At 22.3% G+C, this 20,410-nt stretch overlaps 4 protein-coding genes across 15 annotated transcripts in view; 2 read left to right on the forward strand and 2 right to left on the reverse strand.

Annotated features, from left to right (window-relative positions):
- On the reverse strand, window positions 1-5,924 carry LOC122848162. Of its 2 annotated transcripts, XM_044146041.1 has the most exons (12): window positions 5,798-5,924; window positions 5,390-5,727; window positions 5,009-5,178; window positions 4,734-4,945; window positions 4,318-4,672; window positions 4,026-4,232; window positions 2,591-2,707; window positions 2,268-2,498; window positions 2,016-2,184; window positions 1,589-1,785; window positions 1,397-1,525; window positions 1-1,337 (listed from the first exon to the last, which is right to left on the reverse strand). In XM_044146041.1, exons 1-12 carry the CDS (start codon window positions 5,798-5,800, stop codon window positions 1,243-1,245), a joined length of 2,223 nt encoding a protein of 740 aa, XP_044001976.1. In that variant the 5' UTR covers window positions 5,801-5,924; the 3' UTR covers window positions 1-1,242. The 2 variants fall into 2 exon arrangements, with proteins under 2 accessions (XP_044001976.1, XP_044001975.1); XM_044146040.1 differs by having other exon boundaries at window positions 1-1,525.
- A 415-nt stretch (window positions 5,925-6,339) lies between these two features.
- On the forward strand, window positions 6,340-7,606 carry LOC122848164 (transmembrane protein 222). The gene is made up of 4 exons (XM_044146042.1): window positions 6,340-6,835; window positions 6,910-7,120; window positions 7,274-7,404; window positions 7,492-7,606. Exons 1-4 carry the CDS (start codon window positions 6,705-6,707, stop codon window positions 7,568-7,570), a joined length of 552 nt encoding a protein of 183 aa, XP_044001977.1. The 5' UTR covers window positions 6,340-6,704; the 3' UTR covers window positions 7,571-7,606.
- Window positions 7,607-8,133: 527 nt separating this feature from the next.
- LOC122848165 lies at window positions 8,134-8,595 on the reverse strand. Its single transcript, XM_044146043.1, has one exon. It carries the CDS (start codon window positions 8,593-8,595, stop codon window positions 8,134-8,136), a length of 462 nt encoding a protein of 153 aa, XP_044001978.1.
- Window positions 8,596-9,216: 621 nt separating this feature from the next.
- LOC122848161 (histone deacetylase 4) overlaps window positions 9,217-20,410 on the forward strand; it is a 45,009-nt gene continuing 33,815 nt past the window's right edge. For 10 of the 11 annotated variants that reach the window (XM_044146026.1, XM_044146027.1, XM_044146036.1 and 7 more), the window contains exons 1-3: window positions 9,325-9,437; window positions 9,912-9,976; window positions 11,154-11,562. In XM_044146026.1, the coding sequence (XP_044001961.1) occupies window positions 11,238-11,562 (325 nt within the window). In that variant the 5' untranslated portion in view covers window positions 9,325-9,437; window positions 9,912-9,976; window positions 11,154-11,237. Of the gene's footprint in view, window positions 9,438-9,911; window positions 9,977-11,153; window positions 11,563-20,410 lie in introns of all 11 variants that reach the window. The other variant, XM_044146034.1, reaches the window with a different exon arrangement.

The following is a 20,410-nucleotide window of genomic DNA, read 5'->3' on the forward strand; positions in this document are numbered from 1 at the left end:
TTTTCATCAATTATTGTCTTTATTATTTTAATTTTACAATATTTTTTTTTCTAAGCATCAACTAATGGTAGAAATTAATTTATCAAATGATTATTCACTTGTGTATAAATAATATTATAATTTGTCGTTTCTAACAAGTTTATGATTAATGTTTAAAACATCAAGATGATTAAGAATAAATGAAAAATAAAAATTTACATCTATTGTTTAATAACAATAAATAAACATCAAGGATTTCCGGGAAATATTATAAATAATAAAATTAATAAAACACACCTTATTTTTTAAATGAAATTTCAATCGAAATTATAAATAATTATTCAAATTAATTTTTGATATATATTTTTCATTGTTTTAATAAATTATTGAAAATCCATTTTGGTTTATTTTAAATACGTCATTTCATTTCGATTCATTGAAAAGAAATAAATAATTTTTTCGAAATAAATTCGCGACAACTTGAATGACAAAGAAATAAATTTTAAAAAAATAAATCAATTGATTTTCAAATATTTATACAGCGAAATCATGTAAAAATAATCAAAATTTTTTCTATTTTTTTTTTTTGAATTTAATTAGTCGTTTGTTGTTTAATTTTTTCATGTAATTTAGCACATATTATTTTATTTAAATGATTAAACATCGCTCGATCTCCATCCCCTCACAAAATTAAAAAATCCAGTTTGATTTGTTCCATTGATTCTTCCATTTGAGTTATCAAAAGATCCAAATATCATTTCAGCAATTGACTGACTTCTTCTCGTTTGATTATTATTACTACTAACAACAATTTCTCGTCTTTCTAAAAATGCATCAAGTGCTTGTATATTTTTACGTAAACTATCAGCATCACAGCTTGTAAATGTTTTAATTTTTCCTGTAAAATTTGGAGCAATTGAATCAACTGTATTTAGAGATATTATTTCAAGGCTATTTGAACAGTTAGAGCTCACTGGAGAACAGCATGAACTAACAATTGACAATGGTGTCAAATAATTATCTCTAAAATAACCAGTTGATTTTTTAATATCATATATTTTTTCAACAACTGATGATAACGGTAATATTGACTGTACTGTTGTTGATGTTAAATTAAAATTTTGCGATTGTATTTTACCAGTACCAAGTAGTTTCAATATATTTTTTTTAGTATTATTAATTTCATTATCTTTTTTGATTGTATTATCAATTGCACAACCACATGCACCTTCACATTTACAAAGCGATTTTTCATTGAATAATTTAATGATATTTTCTACTTGTTTTTGTTCGTAATCTTTTGAGTCTTCTTTGTATTCTTGATTCATATTTTGTCCAGCATTCTTCAAATTCACAAGCTGTGAAGAAAAATTAGCTGATGGATTTTTATTTGTTGAATTTATATTTTTATACACACCAATTAATTCTGGATCAATTGATGTACTTGGACGTATACTTGTTATTTCATTTGAGCCAGGATATGAATATTGACGTCGCCATAATTTTCTTACGCGATTTGTTTGAAAATTTTTTGGCACAGAACCATCTAAACAAATAAAAACAACAAGTATAAATAATTAATTTATTATTTGTGAATTTTGATAATTACTATTGTATGTTGCAGCTTTTTTGATAAAACTATTTGATGATCCAATTGTTTCTGGTGGTGTGGCATAAGGAGGTGGTGGACTTTGACTTTCTGGTACACTTGTCACAATATTTGCCGAAAATGCTGGTGACTCTTGATTCCTACTACTACTTTCACCATTAAAAATTCGTAAACTCCCTGGCACCTCACTGTCTCGTCTTGAAAATAATAATAAAAATAAATAAAATCAACTCGCTTCTGTAATAATTAAATACTTGTTTTAATTTTTTACTTAAATATTTTATAAAAATTTAGCTGTTTTTATTCAACATTGCTAAACAGGACTAATTTTTAATTTAAAAATTAAAATGAAATATAAATGACTCAATAAATAATAATGAGATGATATTTTAAATTGTAAATTATAAATTTTTTATATAATTCTTACGATCTTTGTTGAGTTTGATAACATCTTGTTTCAATACGTGGGTTTATTTTAATTTTTTTCCAAAAACTTTCATGCTGATGTTGAGTTTTTACAACTTCATCGTAACCTGGTGGTGCTTCATAGACTGGTGGATCATCTGTAGGTGGTGTTTCATCAATTCTTGCACCATCTGTTGCATAAAAAAAATATAGTATTAATACATAATTATTATTTATTATATAAAAATAAATTAATAGAGATAATTGTAAATACCTAATAATTGACTTATCGTTTGTAAACGTGATTGTAATTCGCGTTGTTGCCTGGCTCTGGCACCCATACGATACAACAAAACAATTAATGCTGATATCAAAATAATTAAACCAATGCTACTGGCAACAAAAACAAGTGTTGCTGTTTGTAAATCTGGATAACGATCAATTTTTGGAAAATAATAATTTGCTTTATTCATGTGCCATCTATTTTTTGGCTCAACATCCCAATCTATAACATGAAATTATATATGAAATATAAGTTGGTATTTTTTTTTTTTTGATAGTTTTGTAAATTATATAAAGAAAAATAATAATAATCACGAAAACAGGTTGTTGGCTCATCACTATTATCACCACAATGATCAAAACCATCGCAATTTAATTGGCTCGGTATACATCTGTGATTTTGACACAAAAAATCAGAACCGGAAAAGCAATCTGGAATTAATTTAAATAAAGCATTAGTCAGATAATTTGAATATTTGAAAAATAAATAATATCTCATTTGAATAATAATTTATCATCATATTTTACTATCATTATAATTTATTTAAATAAATTAAATTACAATACAATGACTAATTGATTTATTATTTTTAAATGTATCCAAGAAATATGATTCAAGTAAATTTGATAAAAAAAAATAAATAAAATGCAATATTTGATTTGATTATTATAATTTCAGAGAGACATTTTAAATTGTCATGATATATGATTGTGTTTATGCTTGACAATATTAATATATAATTAAAATAATGATAAATTAAAATTTAAAATATGTAGCTTTTATTTTAGACACAAATACAAGGAAAATAAAAAACACGAGCATAGTAAAATGTAGTGACTGTTTGACTTTTGTAATTTTTTTTTTTTCGACTATATATTTGTAAAACCGGATAAATATTATTTAAATTATTCATTATTTAAATCCACATTAATCTAATTAATACTGAAAATAAAATAAATAAAAATTACAAAATATTAATGTAAAAAAAAATTAAATTTATTGACATTGAAAAATAATAATGATAAATGAAAAAAAATCATGTAATCAAAAATATTAATGTTGAAAAATAAAAAAAAAATAATATTAAGTAATAAACTAATTTTTAATTCTAGGCTATTTTTTATAATTATTTGTTCATTGAGTGAGCTGATGGCTAAGTCGGCAAGAGCCTTGCCTTCAGCAGTCGTGGTCTCGAGTTCAAATACTGTTTGTTTAGCTTTCAAATTTCCTAAAGTATATCTCTGGTAAGACAAAGAGCATGGAGGTCTTCTATTGTCTTCTACTTGTTCAAAGAAGTATTCAGTATTCTAATTTGTTTGGAATTTGCGTGGTTTGGGGCAAATATAATCTAGCATAGACCATGTGAACAAATGCACTTGGTCTATGCCGGGAAATGTTTGCCTCAAATTTTTGATGCCCGTTTTTATTTTTTTTTAAAAAAAGGTAATGTAAAACACTTACACATCATCTATCTATCTATCTCTCAATTAACAATGACAACTGTTCTTTTTATAATAGAAAAAAATAATTTTGACCAGATGAAACGAAAAAAAAAAAATATTTTAAAAGCTCGAAAAATACTTATTTATAAATAATCACATGACGTTAATATTTCACTTAGAAATATCAACGTTAAAAATAATTTACAATTAAAATATCCACTTGCAAGTGAAAAATAAATTCTCTAAAAATTCATCAAAATGATATAATAATAAATTCAATTTAGAAAAATAAGAATGCATGGATTACCAATATATCCAAAAGTAGTGTAGGCAATAGCGACCCTGGAAGTTGCTCCAAAAGTACCTCTCAAACTCACATGAAAACCATTAGCAACTGGTGCAATATGTTCTTTCATTTTCGGTGGTTGTACTTGACTAGCTGGATGTCTTATAATTTCAAGTGGTAAAAGAACAGAAGTTGGTCCTTCTCTTACAATCAACTCAGTATTTCCAGCTTTAATAAATATTAAATTTGTCGCAATAAAAAAAAATAAAAAAAAACGAAAAATATTAATATATTTATTTATTTATTTATTTACCCATCTCAGCAAATGTCACGACCTTTAGATACATATGTGTTTTCATGTGTAAAAAATTTTTTGGTGGACGAATTAACCATACACAATCAAATGTTTTTGTATCTTCAACAGCCATATTCATCATTGTTATTGCACCACCTAAATTTTCAACATAGCCACCACAATCAGTTATTGGCTGTATTGTTTTATCATAAAAATTTCCAATAACATATGAATAAAATGCCTTGTAACCAAGACCACTTCCTCCATTCGCATAAAAACGTATCAACAATGATGGTCCTGAACTGACAATTATTGGTGGACGAAATCTAGCACCTGAACTAACATCCAGACGTTGTCCATTCCAATCATAAAACTAAAATAAATTATATTATCAATTTACATTAATTGTATGTCCTAATTTTGGATATAATTACCTCAATAATTGAGACACTTGCAAGTTGAAAATCACTAAATAAAACTCTAATTTTACATGGTGATATTAGCAAGGGACATGTTATGATATATTCCATTCCCAAATCTCTCGGATAACTTGATGGAAAAAATGGTGAATTTAATATTCCTCCAGATGTTTCATTGACACTATTTGTTATCAAATTATTTGTACCATTTAGATGTAATCTATTTCCTAATTTATAAAATACAAATAATTAATTTACAATTCGAAAATATTATTATTTTTTTAACTTACTTTCTGATGTGTATTCAATGGTGAATGCATGGCTGTGAGATTTTGAATATAAAAGAGTTATTGATACAGTTCTCGTGCTTGTTTTGTATATTACTGGTGAATATAATCCACAGTATGGTGCACCAGATAGATCTTCATATGGAGGCTCAGAGATCCATACATAATCACATCTATTTTAATCAATAAATTTAAAAATACATTTGGTAAATGAACCAGCTTGATATCTTGATTTAAAAAAAAAAATAGAATGATGTAAAGTTTCTACATGAAATAAATGAAATTTTTATATAATTTTTGTTCTTTTAGTTAATGATAATAATCAATAAGTAAAATTGTGTAAATTTTAAAAAATTGAGTGTTAAATTATTGATGAAATCACACCTGCAAGGACTGTCCATCATCATTCCAACATCATCACAAGAATGTGGCAAGGACAAACTCTTGAAGGTCACGACAATTGCACATGATGGACAAGTCACGATTTCCAAGCTGCATTTATCGTGTGAACTATTGCTAACGTATATTTTTTTACCATTATCTTTTATATTTTTAATAAATGTTATATTTCTTGCATACAATATACCCTTATCACCAAATTCCAAATACAAACGACGTCCATTATGTTGACCACAAATATCCTCATTTCTTATTAAATCACAATTCACAATAATTAATCCATAAATTGCTATGATTACTAAATAATTAACTGAATTTAAAATCTTTAATAACAACAAAAAACAAGTGTTAATTATTCATTTGTTTTACATTTGTATGATGATGATTACTTACCATAATAAATCTTGAACATGACCGAGGTAACACTCGTTAAAAAAAGAAATAAATTATTATTTTTTTTTTTGTCCTCTAGGTGAAACCCTTGACGTGGTGTCAATGTAACTTCGTTATTGGTTTGACTGAATGTTACGTGGATTAAATTTAAACTTGTAAGATTTCTGAAACGCGTGCAATTTTTTTTTCTATTATTATTATCAAGATTTGTTTATCAATTTTTTTGTGGATTAAATAAATTGAATATTTAAAATTAATTTAATAAAATTTTTATTACTTTATTTTACATATTTTTTATATTTTTTTTATCAGGGGTTAAATGGTTTTAATGTATTATTTTCATAGAATCATGTGGTACCCAGTGGTACCTTCTTGATGATTTTTCTATAGAAAAATTTATTTTTTGAATTTTTCATCATACAGCAATGATACCAGGTCTCTTCCTTAAAAAAGAATGTTTAATAAATTTTCCAATACTTGATAAATTATTATTTACAATTTAGATAATTATTTGCTTCATGTTTTTTAAAAAAAAAAACAGTAAAATTCAAAGTAAACAAAAACAAACCATCTGTTAGCAAAAATAAAAATAATCATTATTAAAAAGATAATTTACATTAAATATATCTATCTGAAATTATAAAAAATAGGCATGTCAATAGAAGCAGTATTTAAAATATCATCTAGATTAACGAAAAAATTAATTAATAAATATATAATAATAATATCTTTATTATTAGGTCAATAAATTGTTGTTGAGGTTAGGATGAATCAGTAAAAACTAAAAACTAAAATTCATACAGTCACGCGCGATACTCCAATAACACGTAATAAATAATATTATTTACAATAAAATAATAATAATAACACCCAAAAGGGTGTTGTTGTTGTTGATAAAAAATTAATCATGAAAGATAATGATTATTTTGCTCAATCATCACGTACAACAAGTGCATCATCAGTGATGGATTTGAGTATAGATTCAGCAAGAGGAAGATTTCCTTTTTGCATTGTATGGACACCAATTCCACTTTTAACGTAAGTTAAAAATTAAAATATAAATTATTATTATTAATAATTAATACATTGTTGTTGTTTTTTTATTTAAATAGATATTTTTTTCCATTTATTGGTCATATGGGAATAGCAACATCAACTGGAATCATAAGAGATTTTGCTGGACCTTATCATGTGTCAGAGGACAAAATGGCGTTTGGTAAACCAACAAAATATTGGCAACTTGATTATTCAAAAGCAAAAGGTGGTGTTGCTGGTTGGGATGATGCTGTTGGTGAAGCTAGTGATATTTATAAAACAAGAATGGTACTTATAAACTTTGATGAATCATTTTAAACTGGTATTTTACATCAACAAAGTAACTGGGTCAATTTTAGTTGATCAAAGTGTTTATTGTTTAATTAATTTCATGTAATTTATTAAATACAATGTTATTAATTGTTAATTATTGTTGTTTAGCATAATTTGTGTTGTGACAATTGTCATTCACACGTAGCAACTGCATTAAATTTGATGAGTTATGACAACTCAAGCTCGTGGAACATGATCAAGCTAGCATTTATGATTCTCATCTATGGAAAATATGTTGGGTATGTATTTTTAATTGTTAATTATTAAACGATATTATTAACAACAAGTTTATAATATTTTTAATATTTTAAATAAATTTCTTTTAGTATCTTAGGATTCATCAAAACTTGGACACCTTTTCTTTTCATTGTTGCTGTCATCTTGACTTACTGGTTTATCATATAAATTATTAATTTGTTATTACTCATATATTATTTATACAAAAACATACTTAAAATTTATTATAAATAATTAAAAAATTATTTCTGTACCAATTTTGATATTACCTCAATTTAACTTAATTCAATTTCGAAATTATTTATCAATCGAAAAAAATTGATAAACTAAATAATTTAATACTAAATAAAAATTAAATTTTATTATATAAACAAAGTGTGAATTGTTTAACAATTGTATTATACAAATAATTAATTTTTATATTATTTATAATTCTAAAACAATGGCAAATTAAAAATGGCAATAATTATTTCGATTGCATTTTTTTCGCCAACGAAATTTGTGGCACATTTCTAAGCACAATAATTAATATATAAAAAAATTATTATTAATAATAATAAGTGTATGGTGTTGACATGATTAATTTGTAGTTTATAAATAAATAATAATTATTTAATTATTATTATTATGCTGTGATGTGTAAAAATAATTGCAAACAATAATTAAATTTTTGATTTTATAATTTTTTTAGTTTAAATTGTTTGCTCTATTTGCAAAATAAAAAAAAATAATTAATCAGTTGTACTTTCTAATTCATTAATGACACTTTCTTCAAGACCAAAATCATAATTAAAATTATCAACATTGACACGTGAATAATATGATATTATTTCATCAATTTTTAATCTTTCAATTTCGTTATTTTGATCATCATCAAATTGTTTACTCAATTTAAATGGTACACCAGTTAAATAATTTTGTTGTTCAATTTGATTATTGTTGTTATTTATTTGTTGAGGTATTGTTGATGGTACTGATGGATAATTCATTGATCCATCATTTAAATATGGATACAGTGAATTTCCACTTGATGAAGAGACACTACCAGATGCTGGATTCATTGGAGCAAATGGATTTCCTTGTTTTTCAATGATAATATAATCATCTGGTTGACTTGGTCCAACTGATGTTGTCTCTTCAGCTGAATCTGTTGGTGATTCTTTTTGTTTTTTTTTACCAAATAGCCAAGACATTTTTTTACTGCAAAAATTAAATATAAACTTAACCTCACAAACTAAATAACAATTATAATTTTAATAATAAAAATAAATAATGATGACATATCATGAAATTGATATATATTTTTCATGGTAAAATATCAAACTTACATGTATCAATAAAAATAATAATAAAAAGTTAATTATTTATAATTAAAAAACAGTAATATAACAATCAAGATTTTTTATAAATAAATAAAATCATTGTTCGTTGATTTTGGAGTAAAATAATGATAACCAACGTCAGCTGTTGATATTTTTTTTATTTTTTTTTCAATAATGTGAAGATGTAGATGATGATGATTTAAAGCCAACTTCAGATGTCTCTTGCTCCAAAAAAAAAAAAATAATAAACAATAACTAAAATTGATACCAACAATTCCGAAAAAAAATTCAAATTGTATTATTAGAAAATAATCATGATCTTGTTAGGCAATTATAATACTAATTAATTATTAATTTTTTGTAAATAAAAAAATATAAAATGGCGTCGATTATGTGTGTATAAATCTCGATATTAATTTGCGATATCTCGATAATGATATTGTGGTATATATATGCAACACCAACACAAATTGCAAAATATTTTTGGCCACACACATAATAATGTTGTCTAATAAAAATCCCAGTGTGTGCACCTGTTCCGAGGAACAAGATAATCCTGTATAATCCCTTATTTTTGACCAATCACCATGTAGTTAAAATGTTCAAACAGGTTATAATCAATAATTATCATAAAACCATTTAGAAAAGTAGAAAAAAAAAAGAGAAAAAATTATAATGGATTCATCATCCATGAGGATCACTGCTGTAGTCAAGTAACCAAAATAAATTGTTTTATAAATTATTTAAAAATAAGTGGAGTTTATTTTTTGACTAACTAACAATTAATGTAAACAATCAAGTTATTTTTATAATTAATAATTTAATTGTAAATTGGTTTTGTCGCGAACGCATGCGTGATTTATCGTGTGTTTATTTTTTTTTTTTTTTTTACAAAAAATAAATAAGTTTACCTGTACACACAGGTTACCTGTCTCACTTACTCGTTACTAAAATAATTAAATCAACGTGCTTTATTCTTTTTTTTTTAAATAAATTTAATTGTTATTGTTGTTGGTGTTTTTTTTTTTTTTTTGGTTAACGATATTTTCGTCGGAAAATTTGTGCTGTTTAGCTGTCATTTGTTGTTAAACAATTAGTGTTTTTGTTTTTGAAATTTTTTTTTTTTTGTAATTGTTGATTAATTGTGTGTTAATTGGTAATTTAATTATTTATTGTGATAAATTTAGGATTATTTAACAAGTGGAATTTCGCGAGTGTTGATTTGTCAGCTTTCGCGCCAACTTTTCTTCATGTGAGTTAATTTATTTTTCATTTAATTATAATTTTTGTTAATTTATAAAATTTTTTTTTTTTTTTTTCTTTTTTGACATTACTGTTATTTTAGGTTTTAGAATTATATAAATAAATTTTTTTTTTTTTTACTTCTTTACTGCTAAATTTTGCTTAGAATTGTAACGTGGTCATTTTTCTTCTCAGCTGGACACAATTTTCCCCTCTTTCCAAGAATAAACACACAATAGATTTTCTAAATTTCATTTTAGTTTTTTTTTCTTCAAACTAACGGTACTTTTCCTTACATAATTTTACTTAATTTTTAAAATATAAATAATAAAATTTTTTTCATCTAAAATTATTGTTTTTCTAAATATTTACTATTATTTTTTTTTTTTGTGAAAAATGTGAGCCGGGTAATACACCTGTTGGTATAGAAAAAAAAAAAAAAAAAATCTGAAAATAAAATGACAACAATAATGCAGAAAAAAAAAAAAACTAAAATTGATATTTTTTTTTTCAATTAATAGAAATTGATTTAATTAATCAAAATTAATTAGATTTTTTTTTTCTTTTTTTTTTTTTGCATTAAACTAGACATCAATTGGGTCAAAAAATAAATTTTTCAAGTTCATAGTGAAATGTTTAAATAACGAAAAAAAAAAAAAAAATATATACAAAAAATATAGTTTTAAAATATTGTTGTAATCCCAGGCGACGATCTATTTCAGCAAGGTTATCTGACATTGCAAGTGGGTCACCCCTAAGCTCTTTATTATTATTATTGTTATTATTATTCGTCTCGTTTAAAGATTATATTTTTGTTCTCGCATACAAGTCAAGACCTCCACTATTATATTATAAATAAAATTAAATATTTTTTACAGCTAATTTCACAATAAAATTGTTAATTAAATAATGAAAAATTAAATACTTTTTATGCTCAAAAAAATAATGATTAAATGCCAATATGATCCAGACAATAGAAGCCACAAAAAAACAAGAAAATATATCCTTGAATAATTGATGAATTTTAAATTTAGAAAATATATAAAAATATTGATTTAAAATTAAATAATTTATGAGTCATAATAAATATTTAATGTTATTTTTTTTTATTTAAATTTTCATAATGAATATTGAATATAAATGTTGAATAATAATTTGAAAAATAAAAAAATTGTTTTTGATTTCAGACAATCAATTAAAATTTTCATAGTCATAAATATTTTATGTCAAATTTCATATTGATGATTTGACCGATTGACATAATTACCGGAATGTCTAACGATCCACCGTCAAATCCATCAGCTGGTTCATCACCTGGACCACCAAAAAATTTATCAGAAGTTGATAAACGTGCTGTGATAAATAATTTACCAATTGGTTCAATTGCTGGTTCATCACCAAGATTACCATTTGGTTTTACAGCTGGTATGTCACCATCATTACCAACAAATGTATTACCAGCATTACCAGGTGGTCAATCAAATGAATCACCAATTAATTTATCATCACCAATTCGTCAAAATTTTGGCTCAAATGAAAATGCCATTCAAGCTTTGAGGCCTGATCCAGCACCAATTAATCTCGTCACAACAAGAAGTAAGTTTTTTTCTAAATTATCAATTATTATCCTATTAATTATAATAATTCCAATTCATAATTATTTATAATTATATTTTTTCAAAAATATATCCAGCTTGATTTTCATTTCGAAATTTTATTTCATTTCGAAATTTTATTTCATTTCGAAATTCGAAACAAATATTTCTACTGTCACTGCAGGGTTCAGTGTTGCAGAAAAATAAAATATTTAATCGATTAAATAATATTTCAATAATTTAAAAATAACTTAAAATAATAATGATAATTTAAACTATTAATAGACAATATATTGATTATATTTTCAACTTCCTTTGTTTGAATTTATTACTCAAGTATTACAAAATAATGATTTTTTTTTTTTTTCATTTTCATAAATTATTATGAGATTAATATCAGTATAATAATATAATTTTGAAATAGCATTGATATAATTTTATGATTGTCGGATTATTTAATAATTCAGTACGAGTTTAGATGGAAAAAAAAATAGTTAAATAATGAGAATGGTGGTTGGGTTTTTATATATTTTATTTGAGGATATATGTGCGATGGCATGGTTGGCCTCGTCGATTTGCGCTTGTCTATTAATAGATATCACATTGTGTCTATTACATGTTTTTCAACATGTAGCATTAACCGTCAACAAACTATAGTTTATAAAATTTTTTTATATTATTATTATTTGATATTTAAAAATTCATCTATGCAATGGAGGAAGTTTTTATTTTTATTTTAATCAGAAATAATGATATGAGCGAGTCACCTTGTTGTTCAATGTAGAATAATTATGATTTAAAAATAAATTGAATAATTTATATTTTTTTTTGTTAAATTGTTGATATGAATATGATGAAATAAGCTGAAGGATTTTATATTGTTATTAACAATTAATTAAATTAATAGAATTTAAAACAAAAATTGAAGAAAATTTTATTAAAAATTTTTAAAAATTTTATAATTTTTTTTGAGAGTTAATTTTTAGTTATTTTGGAGTAAAAATTTATTTAATTTTGTTATTGTTTATTGAATAAATATAAATTAAAAAAAAATTATGAATTAATAAATAAAATAGAGGTGGGGGGTAAATTGTTTAAACAATTTGAAAGTCGAAATTTTAGATATTTTTGGGAAAGAATTTAATTTATATTATTGTCAACAATTGGGTAGATAAAAATATTAAAAAATTATAAATTAATAGAAATTTTTTAAAGGATAAATAGATTAAATTCTTTGGGGGGTTAAAATTTATTTTATATTGTTATTAACAATTAATTAAATAAATAAAATTAAAAGAAGGAAAAAAAAATTTTTTTTAAAAATAATTTAAAACTTTTTGAGAGTAAAAATTCACTTGGCATTGTTGTTTATTATTTATTATTATTTATTAACAATTATTTGTTCAAATAGATAAAAATAAATAAATAAATAAATATATAGTTGAATCATAAAAATAATTTAAACAAGAAAAATGAAAATTATTTGAGGATAAAATTTTAAATTATTTGAAGCTAAAAGTTTACTTGACATTGTCGAATTATTTATTTAATAATATAATAATATTATTATTATATTGTTAGAAAGCAATTATTTATTTTCTGACACTTGATAAATAAATAATAATATTTTTGAAATTGGCAAAGACTGGGAGAGACGATAATAATATGAATGAAATATTTCTACTTGGGCAAAAGGCCCGTTTTTTTTTATTATTGTTTTATTAAAGTTGAAAGATAAATAGAAAATACACATGAATGAAGATTATTATTTGGCTAAAAGTTTAATTATAACGTCATCATTATCATCATTATAATTTGACGTAACTTTAAATTGAGAAATTAAAATGAAAAAAAAATAAAACTCTTATTATTGATTTATTTGGCGATAATTTTCACGAAAAAAATAAATATTTATACTTTTGTCAAAGTAATAATAGTAATTATTTTATTTTCAATTTATTTTATATTTATTCATTTATTATTTTTATGGTTTTGTTAGGGATGGGATGTACGTCAACGATAATTGATTGAATTATTTGTGCCAAGATTTCAAAATACAATTTATTTTTATTTTTTTTTTTGATCATTCAGGGGGAAATAATAATTAACAATTGAAATAGAATTAAAAAACTTTTAGGATAATAATATTCAAGTGTTATCTAAATACTAGAATCATAATTTCGCGAAATTTTCGTTTAGAAATATTTTTTTCTTGAAATGGAATGAATTGTTGAAATTATCGAATTTGCCCTATTCGTTCCGAAAGACATAAAAACGTAAAAAAAATATAAAAATAATTGAAATTAATTTCTAAAATTTTTAGGATAATTATACTTTACTATAGTCTAAATACTAAAATAATAATTTCATGAAAATTATGTTTAGAAATATTTTTTTTATCAAATATAACCCGCAGCAAAAAATTTTATTTTTTTGTGTCTGTAGGTCATGGAAAGTATAAAATCGAAAAAAAATAAAAGAAATTAAAATTAAACTCTAAAACTTTTAGAATAATTAAATTCACGTTTTGTTTAAATATTAGGAGCATAATTTTTCTAAATTTCCATGTAGAAATACAATATTTCGAACCAACCGAACGTCTCGCTGCGAAAAAAACAAAAAAAAATTACCAGAAATATTGTTCTCCATTTTTTTCCTCAGCTAAATTACAATAAAATATTATGCAGACAGTATTCAATGACAAACAAGTATAATTAATAAATTCATAAAAACACATATAATAAATTAATGACAATAAATATTCACAAAAATGTTTATATAATTTGCCAGATAATTTTTAAAACAATTTTGCCAAATTTTTTTTCTTCATAGTAATTTATATCTTGGCTTTGTTTATTTTTTTTATGTTTGATTGTTTATTTTTATATTATTATAAATACATTTTTTAATTGTATTAGGCAATATGCCATTTTAATAATTGATTGTCAAATGTGGGTGTTAAAATCAATCGACTGAAACTGACAATTGTTTATACTATTAAACCTGGTCTAGACAATTACTCTGCAAACATTAATATTTAATTAAAAATTTAATTATTATTTATATAATTTTAATTTTACACTTTTATTAAAATATTTTGCAATGATTATTTTGGCAACAAATGTATTATAAAATTTGACATTTTAATGGATGTTAAACTAACATTTGAATTCCATAATTTTACATTTATTTATTGCCACTTTGTTGGGTACATTAAAATCAACTTTTTTTTTTTCATTCAAAAATGACCTTGTTTATTTAATCTTTGATCATCATCAACTTCCGTTTATTAAAAATAAATTACATTAAACTATTTTTATAAAGAAAAAAAATTTAATAAATAAACATTTGCAAATAAAAGCTGTATAATAATAAAATATAAAAAACAAAAAATTATGCCAAATAATTTAAGCTGAAGGTCACAGGAAGTTGCGCATTTGCGGAAATTATTTTGATTATTTTAATGAAAAAAAAATTGTTTATATAATCAAATGAAAATTCCAACAAATTATTTCTCAAAATAAATCCAAGTGAAAACTATCTGCTATAGTTTTTGGCAATATTAAAATAGACTTTGTTTACTATATATTATTTTATTTAAAAATTTAATATCAACTGATCATCACCCTGAAGTTAATGACTCATATAAAACACACAGTCATTAATTATTATTATTATTAACTATTAATAGATAAAAAATCATAAAATTTAAATAATATACTGAAGGACAAACTTGTGTTTTAATATAAATAAATGTATATTATTTATTTCGACAATCAGAGAAGAAAAAGCTTATTAACAAGTAGTTAAATATGTCCGCCCATGAACATGTTTTAAATAAATTTTGACAAGTTTTTACCTTGTTCAACTGTCCAATTTTTGATTGATAGGTCTTGGCAATTGTCAAATATATATTTATCTTTTTTTGAATGACAATTGAATATGTTTAACATAAAAAAATTAATGATCATATAAATTTAGAAATAATAATAATTGACAAATAAATCAGGGCGTTCAATTTATTATTTTATTATTAGATTTTTATTTTTTATGTTGAGGAATATTCAAATGGAAAACTAATGAAGCTTCATCAGCCACATGCTGATAAATTTTTTTTTTATCATTTTATTTTTTTATTCAATTATCGGGAGTTATTTTATATTTTAAAATTAATTTTTTTGTAGATCTATTTATTTATTTATTTACATGTTGATTTATTTTATTTTTTTTTTATTTAATAATATATAATAATACGTGTTTGTATTTATTTAAAATTTTTTAAAATGTATGCTTTTTTTCTTTTTTTTTTTTTATGCATTTTAACAAGAAGCTTTTAGCACTATTGTGATAAAATTTTTTAACTACAGAGATTAAATTTACTCGGTTTTTTTTGTTTATGGAAAATTGAAAAAAAAATATAGGGGGTAAGTGGGAGGGAATGGGAGATTTATTGAGTTGCTAGGATTCTTTGAAAAGCTCCAAATTAATTGAGACATTAGTTAAATTTGTAGGTCAAAAATTAAGGGTTGACAAGCCCCTTAATTACACAGACAATTTTTTTTTTTTTTTTTGACTGACCAAATAATATATTTATTTTTAAACAGTAAAAATTAATAAAAATAGATTGAATAATTTTTTAAATGTCTATTTAACCCTGTTCTTTAAACCTCGTTTTGTTCCCTCTCTTTTCTACATATCAGAAATTTTTAAACAAAGCCAAATAAAAAAATGAAATATTAAAATTTTAATAATTCAAAATGTAAAATAATAACCCACTTAAATTAAACCTAGATATTAAAAAAAAATCATTTATTAAACTTTTATCATTAAAAGTCATTTTCCCTTGAATAATTCAAATATTTAAATAATAATTTAAATTTCTTTTATATTCTTTAAATAATTTTCCCAACAAGTTTTGCAAAAAAAGAAACATTTTTTCCGATCAATTTATAAGTGGAGTTAAAAATAAAATTGTTAAAATTATTATTATAGTTTTTTTCTATTTAGTTGAATTTGACGAGAAGGTTGGCAGTCGTTAGAGGGGTAAAAAAAATAATACTATTGAATATTTTATACTTTTGTTATTCACCCTTTTCAAATCGTGCATTTTACAAATACGATGGATTATGCTTGCGCAATGATACCTCGTTGTGTAATAATAAATTGAAGCATATAAATTTTCTCACAGTATCTATAAATAGAAAAAAATAAACAACATCATTAAAATATTATAATTAATTATACAGTCACTGTTTGTTGGATTAAATTATGCATTTTATCTGGCTACTTCTTAAAGAAAAAAAAAAGAAAAAAAATCATAAAAATTTTTATATAAATAAGCACATGCATATTGTTGATAAATAATGCAAATAAATAATATTTACTTCCTTATAAAAAAACACATATTCATATGATTATTTATTTATATATTTTTTTGTTATTCAATTAAACGCAATTTCCTTTTTTTTTTTTGAATTATCAAAAATTAGATAACTAGTGTAAAAAAAATTTTTTTTTTAAATTATTTATTTACCATATTACGTAATGAAAAAAGGGAAAAAAAATTATAGTAATATTCAAATAATGTTCTTGACAATTGTAAGGTGAAAAAAAATTTTTTTTTTTTTTTTTTAAACAACTTGTCAACGTTAATTGACCGGGTAACGCCTTCGACCAGCTGGTGAAACGACATTTGGATTAATGCCAAAGTCCCTCAAGCACCCCATCATCATCATCATCTTACAGGTGTTTTTTTTTTTATTTTTTTATTCTTACATATACTCTTTATACAATGAAACATTAATCAGCAATTATTTCTTCAATCATCGCGATAATAAAAAAGAGAAAAAAAATAAATCAAAGAATAAAAATATTGTGATTTTTTTTTGCCTCATATACTATCGTTTGCTAACATTTTCTTGGTAAAATTATTGCGTGAGTGAAAAAATAAATCACAATGTATATACAGGTAAATAAAAAGGAAAAAAAAATAGAAAAAAATATAAATTAAAAAAATTATAATAATCCAAGGACAAAGGTTCAATGAAAAAAAGCAAAAAAAAGCTTTCGTGTAAACGATATTTTAAGGGATGAATAAATTTTTGATTGTGCTTTTAAAAATAAATATAAAAAAAGTTTAAGTAATAAATTTTATTTTAACATACATTGTATTATTAAATAAAAAATAAATTTTTTAATTTAAATCAAATAACAATGTTGTATAATTAAGAAATAAAACATATTATTTTTTATCGAAAAAAAAAATCAAAGTTGAAAATCAAATTTCATTTTTATAAATCAAATATACGAAAAAGTTGATAAAAATATAATGAAAAAAAAAAAGATTAATAGCTGCTCTATACTAGGGTTGCATTGGTATTTTTTTTTTTTTTTTTAAAGGTTGTTCCGGGGTCGTTTTGTTAGTGCCTCAGGGACGAGACTCTAACTCACTCCCTCGAGCTTTGAATAATTCGATCGATAGACTGTGGCCTTCAGCCCGATATCATATATAAAATATAAAAAAAAATAAATATAAATAAAAACAACACGTGGTTCAATTTATTAACAATACTTTTATATAAAAAATTTATAAATAAAATTATTTAAAAAAAAGGAAAGAAAACAAAAAAATTCAAGCAAAACAATAATTTTCAGTTTAAAAATTCAATTTAATTTTAAATATTCAATTGATTAAATTTATTTTAAACAATTTTAATAAATACCTATATATTTTATATATCTAATCAAATTAATTGAATTATCAATTATTTTTTTATATTTATTAATAACAATTATAAAAAAAAAACAAGAAGCAGAGAATCAAAAATTTTAGGAAGACAGATAATGTGTCTTTAGAGATGTCTAAGACGGAAAATGATAATAACAATGATAATAATAGTCAATAAATTTACGAGGTCGTAGAATTTACTTCCTGGTTACATCAATACAAACTTCCACCTGTGATATTTGATTTGTTCCCAAAGTCCCTATGTCTTTTTTACAAATGAAAAAAAAAAAAAAAAAAATCACAAATACATGAAAGATAAAACCGTCTGTTTCTTTTTTCTTTTTTTTCTTTTTTTTTGATATTATTATTAATAAGCATCCCCTTGTTCTATACCATCAATTTTTTTTCTTTCATCATGATAACATTGACCGTGTCTATTTTAAAAAAACACTCATTTAACTTTTTCCCTTTTTTTATTAATTTTTTTTAAGTGAATAATTTCTTTTGCTATTAAAAAAATTAAATTAAAAAATTCGACAAATTAAAATCTTTAAAATTACATAGATTTAATAAATTTAAATATATAAAAATCAATTTTATGTGTTAATTGGTAAAATAGAATTTAATTAAGACAAAAAAAAAAATTTTTATTTTCAATTTTAAAATAAATTAAATTGCTAATTAACAATTAAAAAAAATTATTTTTATAAATAGAAAATTGATAATTTATATTTTTTCTTTCTTGGCTATTTTTTTTTTTTATTATTATTCAGTTTTTAATTAATTAATTAATTGATTAATCGATTCAGTCTTTTATTGATTAAAAAAAATATTTTAAGAAAAAAAAACAAAAATGATTATTTATATAAATATGATATTTTTAATTAATTTAGAAAAAATATGTTAATTTTTTTTATTCATTTAAATTGTTTACAATTTTATCGAGATAATAATTGATAAAAATTTTAGCTTTTTTTTTAATAATAAACTGTGTAAAATTAATGATGAAATTATAAATTATTTCTTATTTTATTATCACGTTATTTAATTTTTTAAAATTGGAATAATAATAGGAAAAACTTTTAATACTGTTACGCTGATAATGCTGGCACTTTGAGATGATATACAACATTGTAATCCAGTTACGCGACTATTACGTTCTATTAATAGACAAAGTGAATACCTACAGTCGCCATGCTGACTGCTAGACAAGAGTTGAGTGCTTGGTCACAATGATGAAAGAGAATCTCTTTGTTTCTTTTAAAAATAATTAAAAAAAAATGTGTAAAATATTTAAGTTATACTGCAATTTTGATGACAAGATATTTATCACAGTGAGTGTCATCGTTTGACATTTAACAGTTTACTCAACAAACTCTCAACAAGCCAGTAATAATTCATACAAAAATATAAAATTTCAAATTATTAATTAATTTATTTCCTTTTCTAAATTTATCATGTCGCCTTAATAATAATCTAAAAAAATAATAATTCTTTGAGCTTTTTTTTAAATCAATAAAGCCAGTCTCTCCCGGGATTTCAGATAAAAAAATTCATCCATTCAATTGTTTAATTAAAAAAATAATTATTATAAATTTTTTTTAAATTAAAATTGAGTACTTTTTTTGAATTTTTAATATATTTTTTTTTCATCGAAAAATTATGTATTATTTATAAATCCATTAAAATAGATTCGAAAATAAATAAAAAAATGTGATTTATTTGTATAAAAGTATAAAAAATTTAAAGCTAACATGAAAAAGTGTATTTTTAAATTAAAAAAATTTATTTTAGTATTTATTTTAAAATATTTATAATTATGTTTTTTAATATATTAAATATTTTTGTTTTTAATCAAATATTTAAACATTTAAAAATATAATTATTTATTATTATTGTTGTTTTTTTAAACACAAAAGAAACCCTTGAAATGTCAACTGTCAGTGTTTGTTTCTTGTTTATGTATAACACATTTATTCAATTAAAATCTATTTTTAAAAATTCAATTTATAATCATTATATATTTCAATTGAGTAAACTTAAATATAAAACTAATTTTTTTATTTTAGAAAAAAAAATTGTTTAATTATAAAACAACATCGAAAATTTAACTTTTTTTTTC

The sequence above is a fragment of the Aphidius gifuensis genome, linkage group LG2, assembly GCF_014905175.1.
Source record: "Aphidius gifuensis isolate YNYX2018 linkage group LG2, ASM1490517v1, whole genome shotgun sequence".
NCBI classification, from domain to species: domain Eukaryota; kingdom Metazoa; phylum Arthropoda; class Insecta; order Hymenoptera; family Braconidae; genus Aphidius; species Aphidius gifuensis.

What these genes read in the sequence shown, in the direction of transcription:
- LOC122848162 (XM_044146040.1), bottom strand. An exon ending in TGAGCCAACAACCTGTTTTC is followed by an intron (nt 2,499 to 2,590) that starts GTGATTATTATT and finishes TTCATGTTATAG; the next exon opens with ATTGGGATGTTGAGCCAAAA. An exon ending in AACGATAAGTCAATTATTAG is followed by an intron (nt 2,185 to 2,267) that starts GTATTTACAATT and finishes TTTATGCAACAG; the next exon opens with ATGGTGCAAGAATTGATGAA.
- LOC122848164 (XM_044146042.1), top strand. Translation starts at nt 6,705, where the DNA reads ATGAAAGATAATGATTATTTTGCTCAATCATCACGTACAACAAGTGCA. An exon ending in ACACCAATTCCACTTTTAAC is followed by an intron (nt 6,836 to 6,909) that starts GTAAGTTAAAAA and finishes TTATTTAAATAG; the next exon opens with ATATTTTTTTCCATTTATTG. An exon ending in ATATTTATAAAACAAGAATG is followed by an intron (nt 7,121 to 7,273) that starts GTACTTATAAAC and finishes ATTGTTGTTTAG; the next exon opens with CATAATTTGTGTTGTGACAA.
- LOC122848165 (XM_044146043.1), bottom strand. Translation starts at nt 8,595, where the DNA reads ATGTCTTGGCTATTTGGTAAAAAAAAACAAAAAGAATCACCAACAGAT.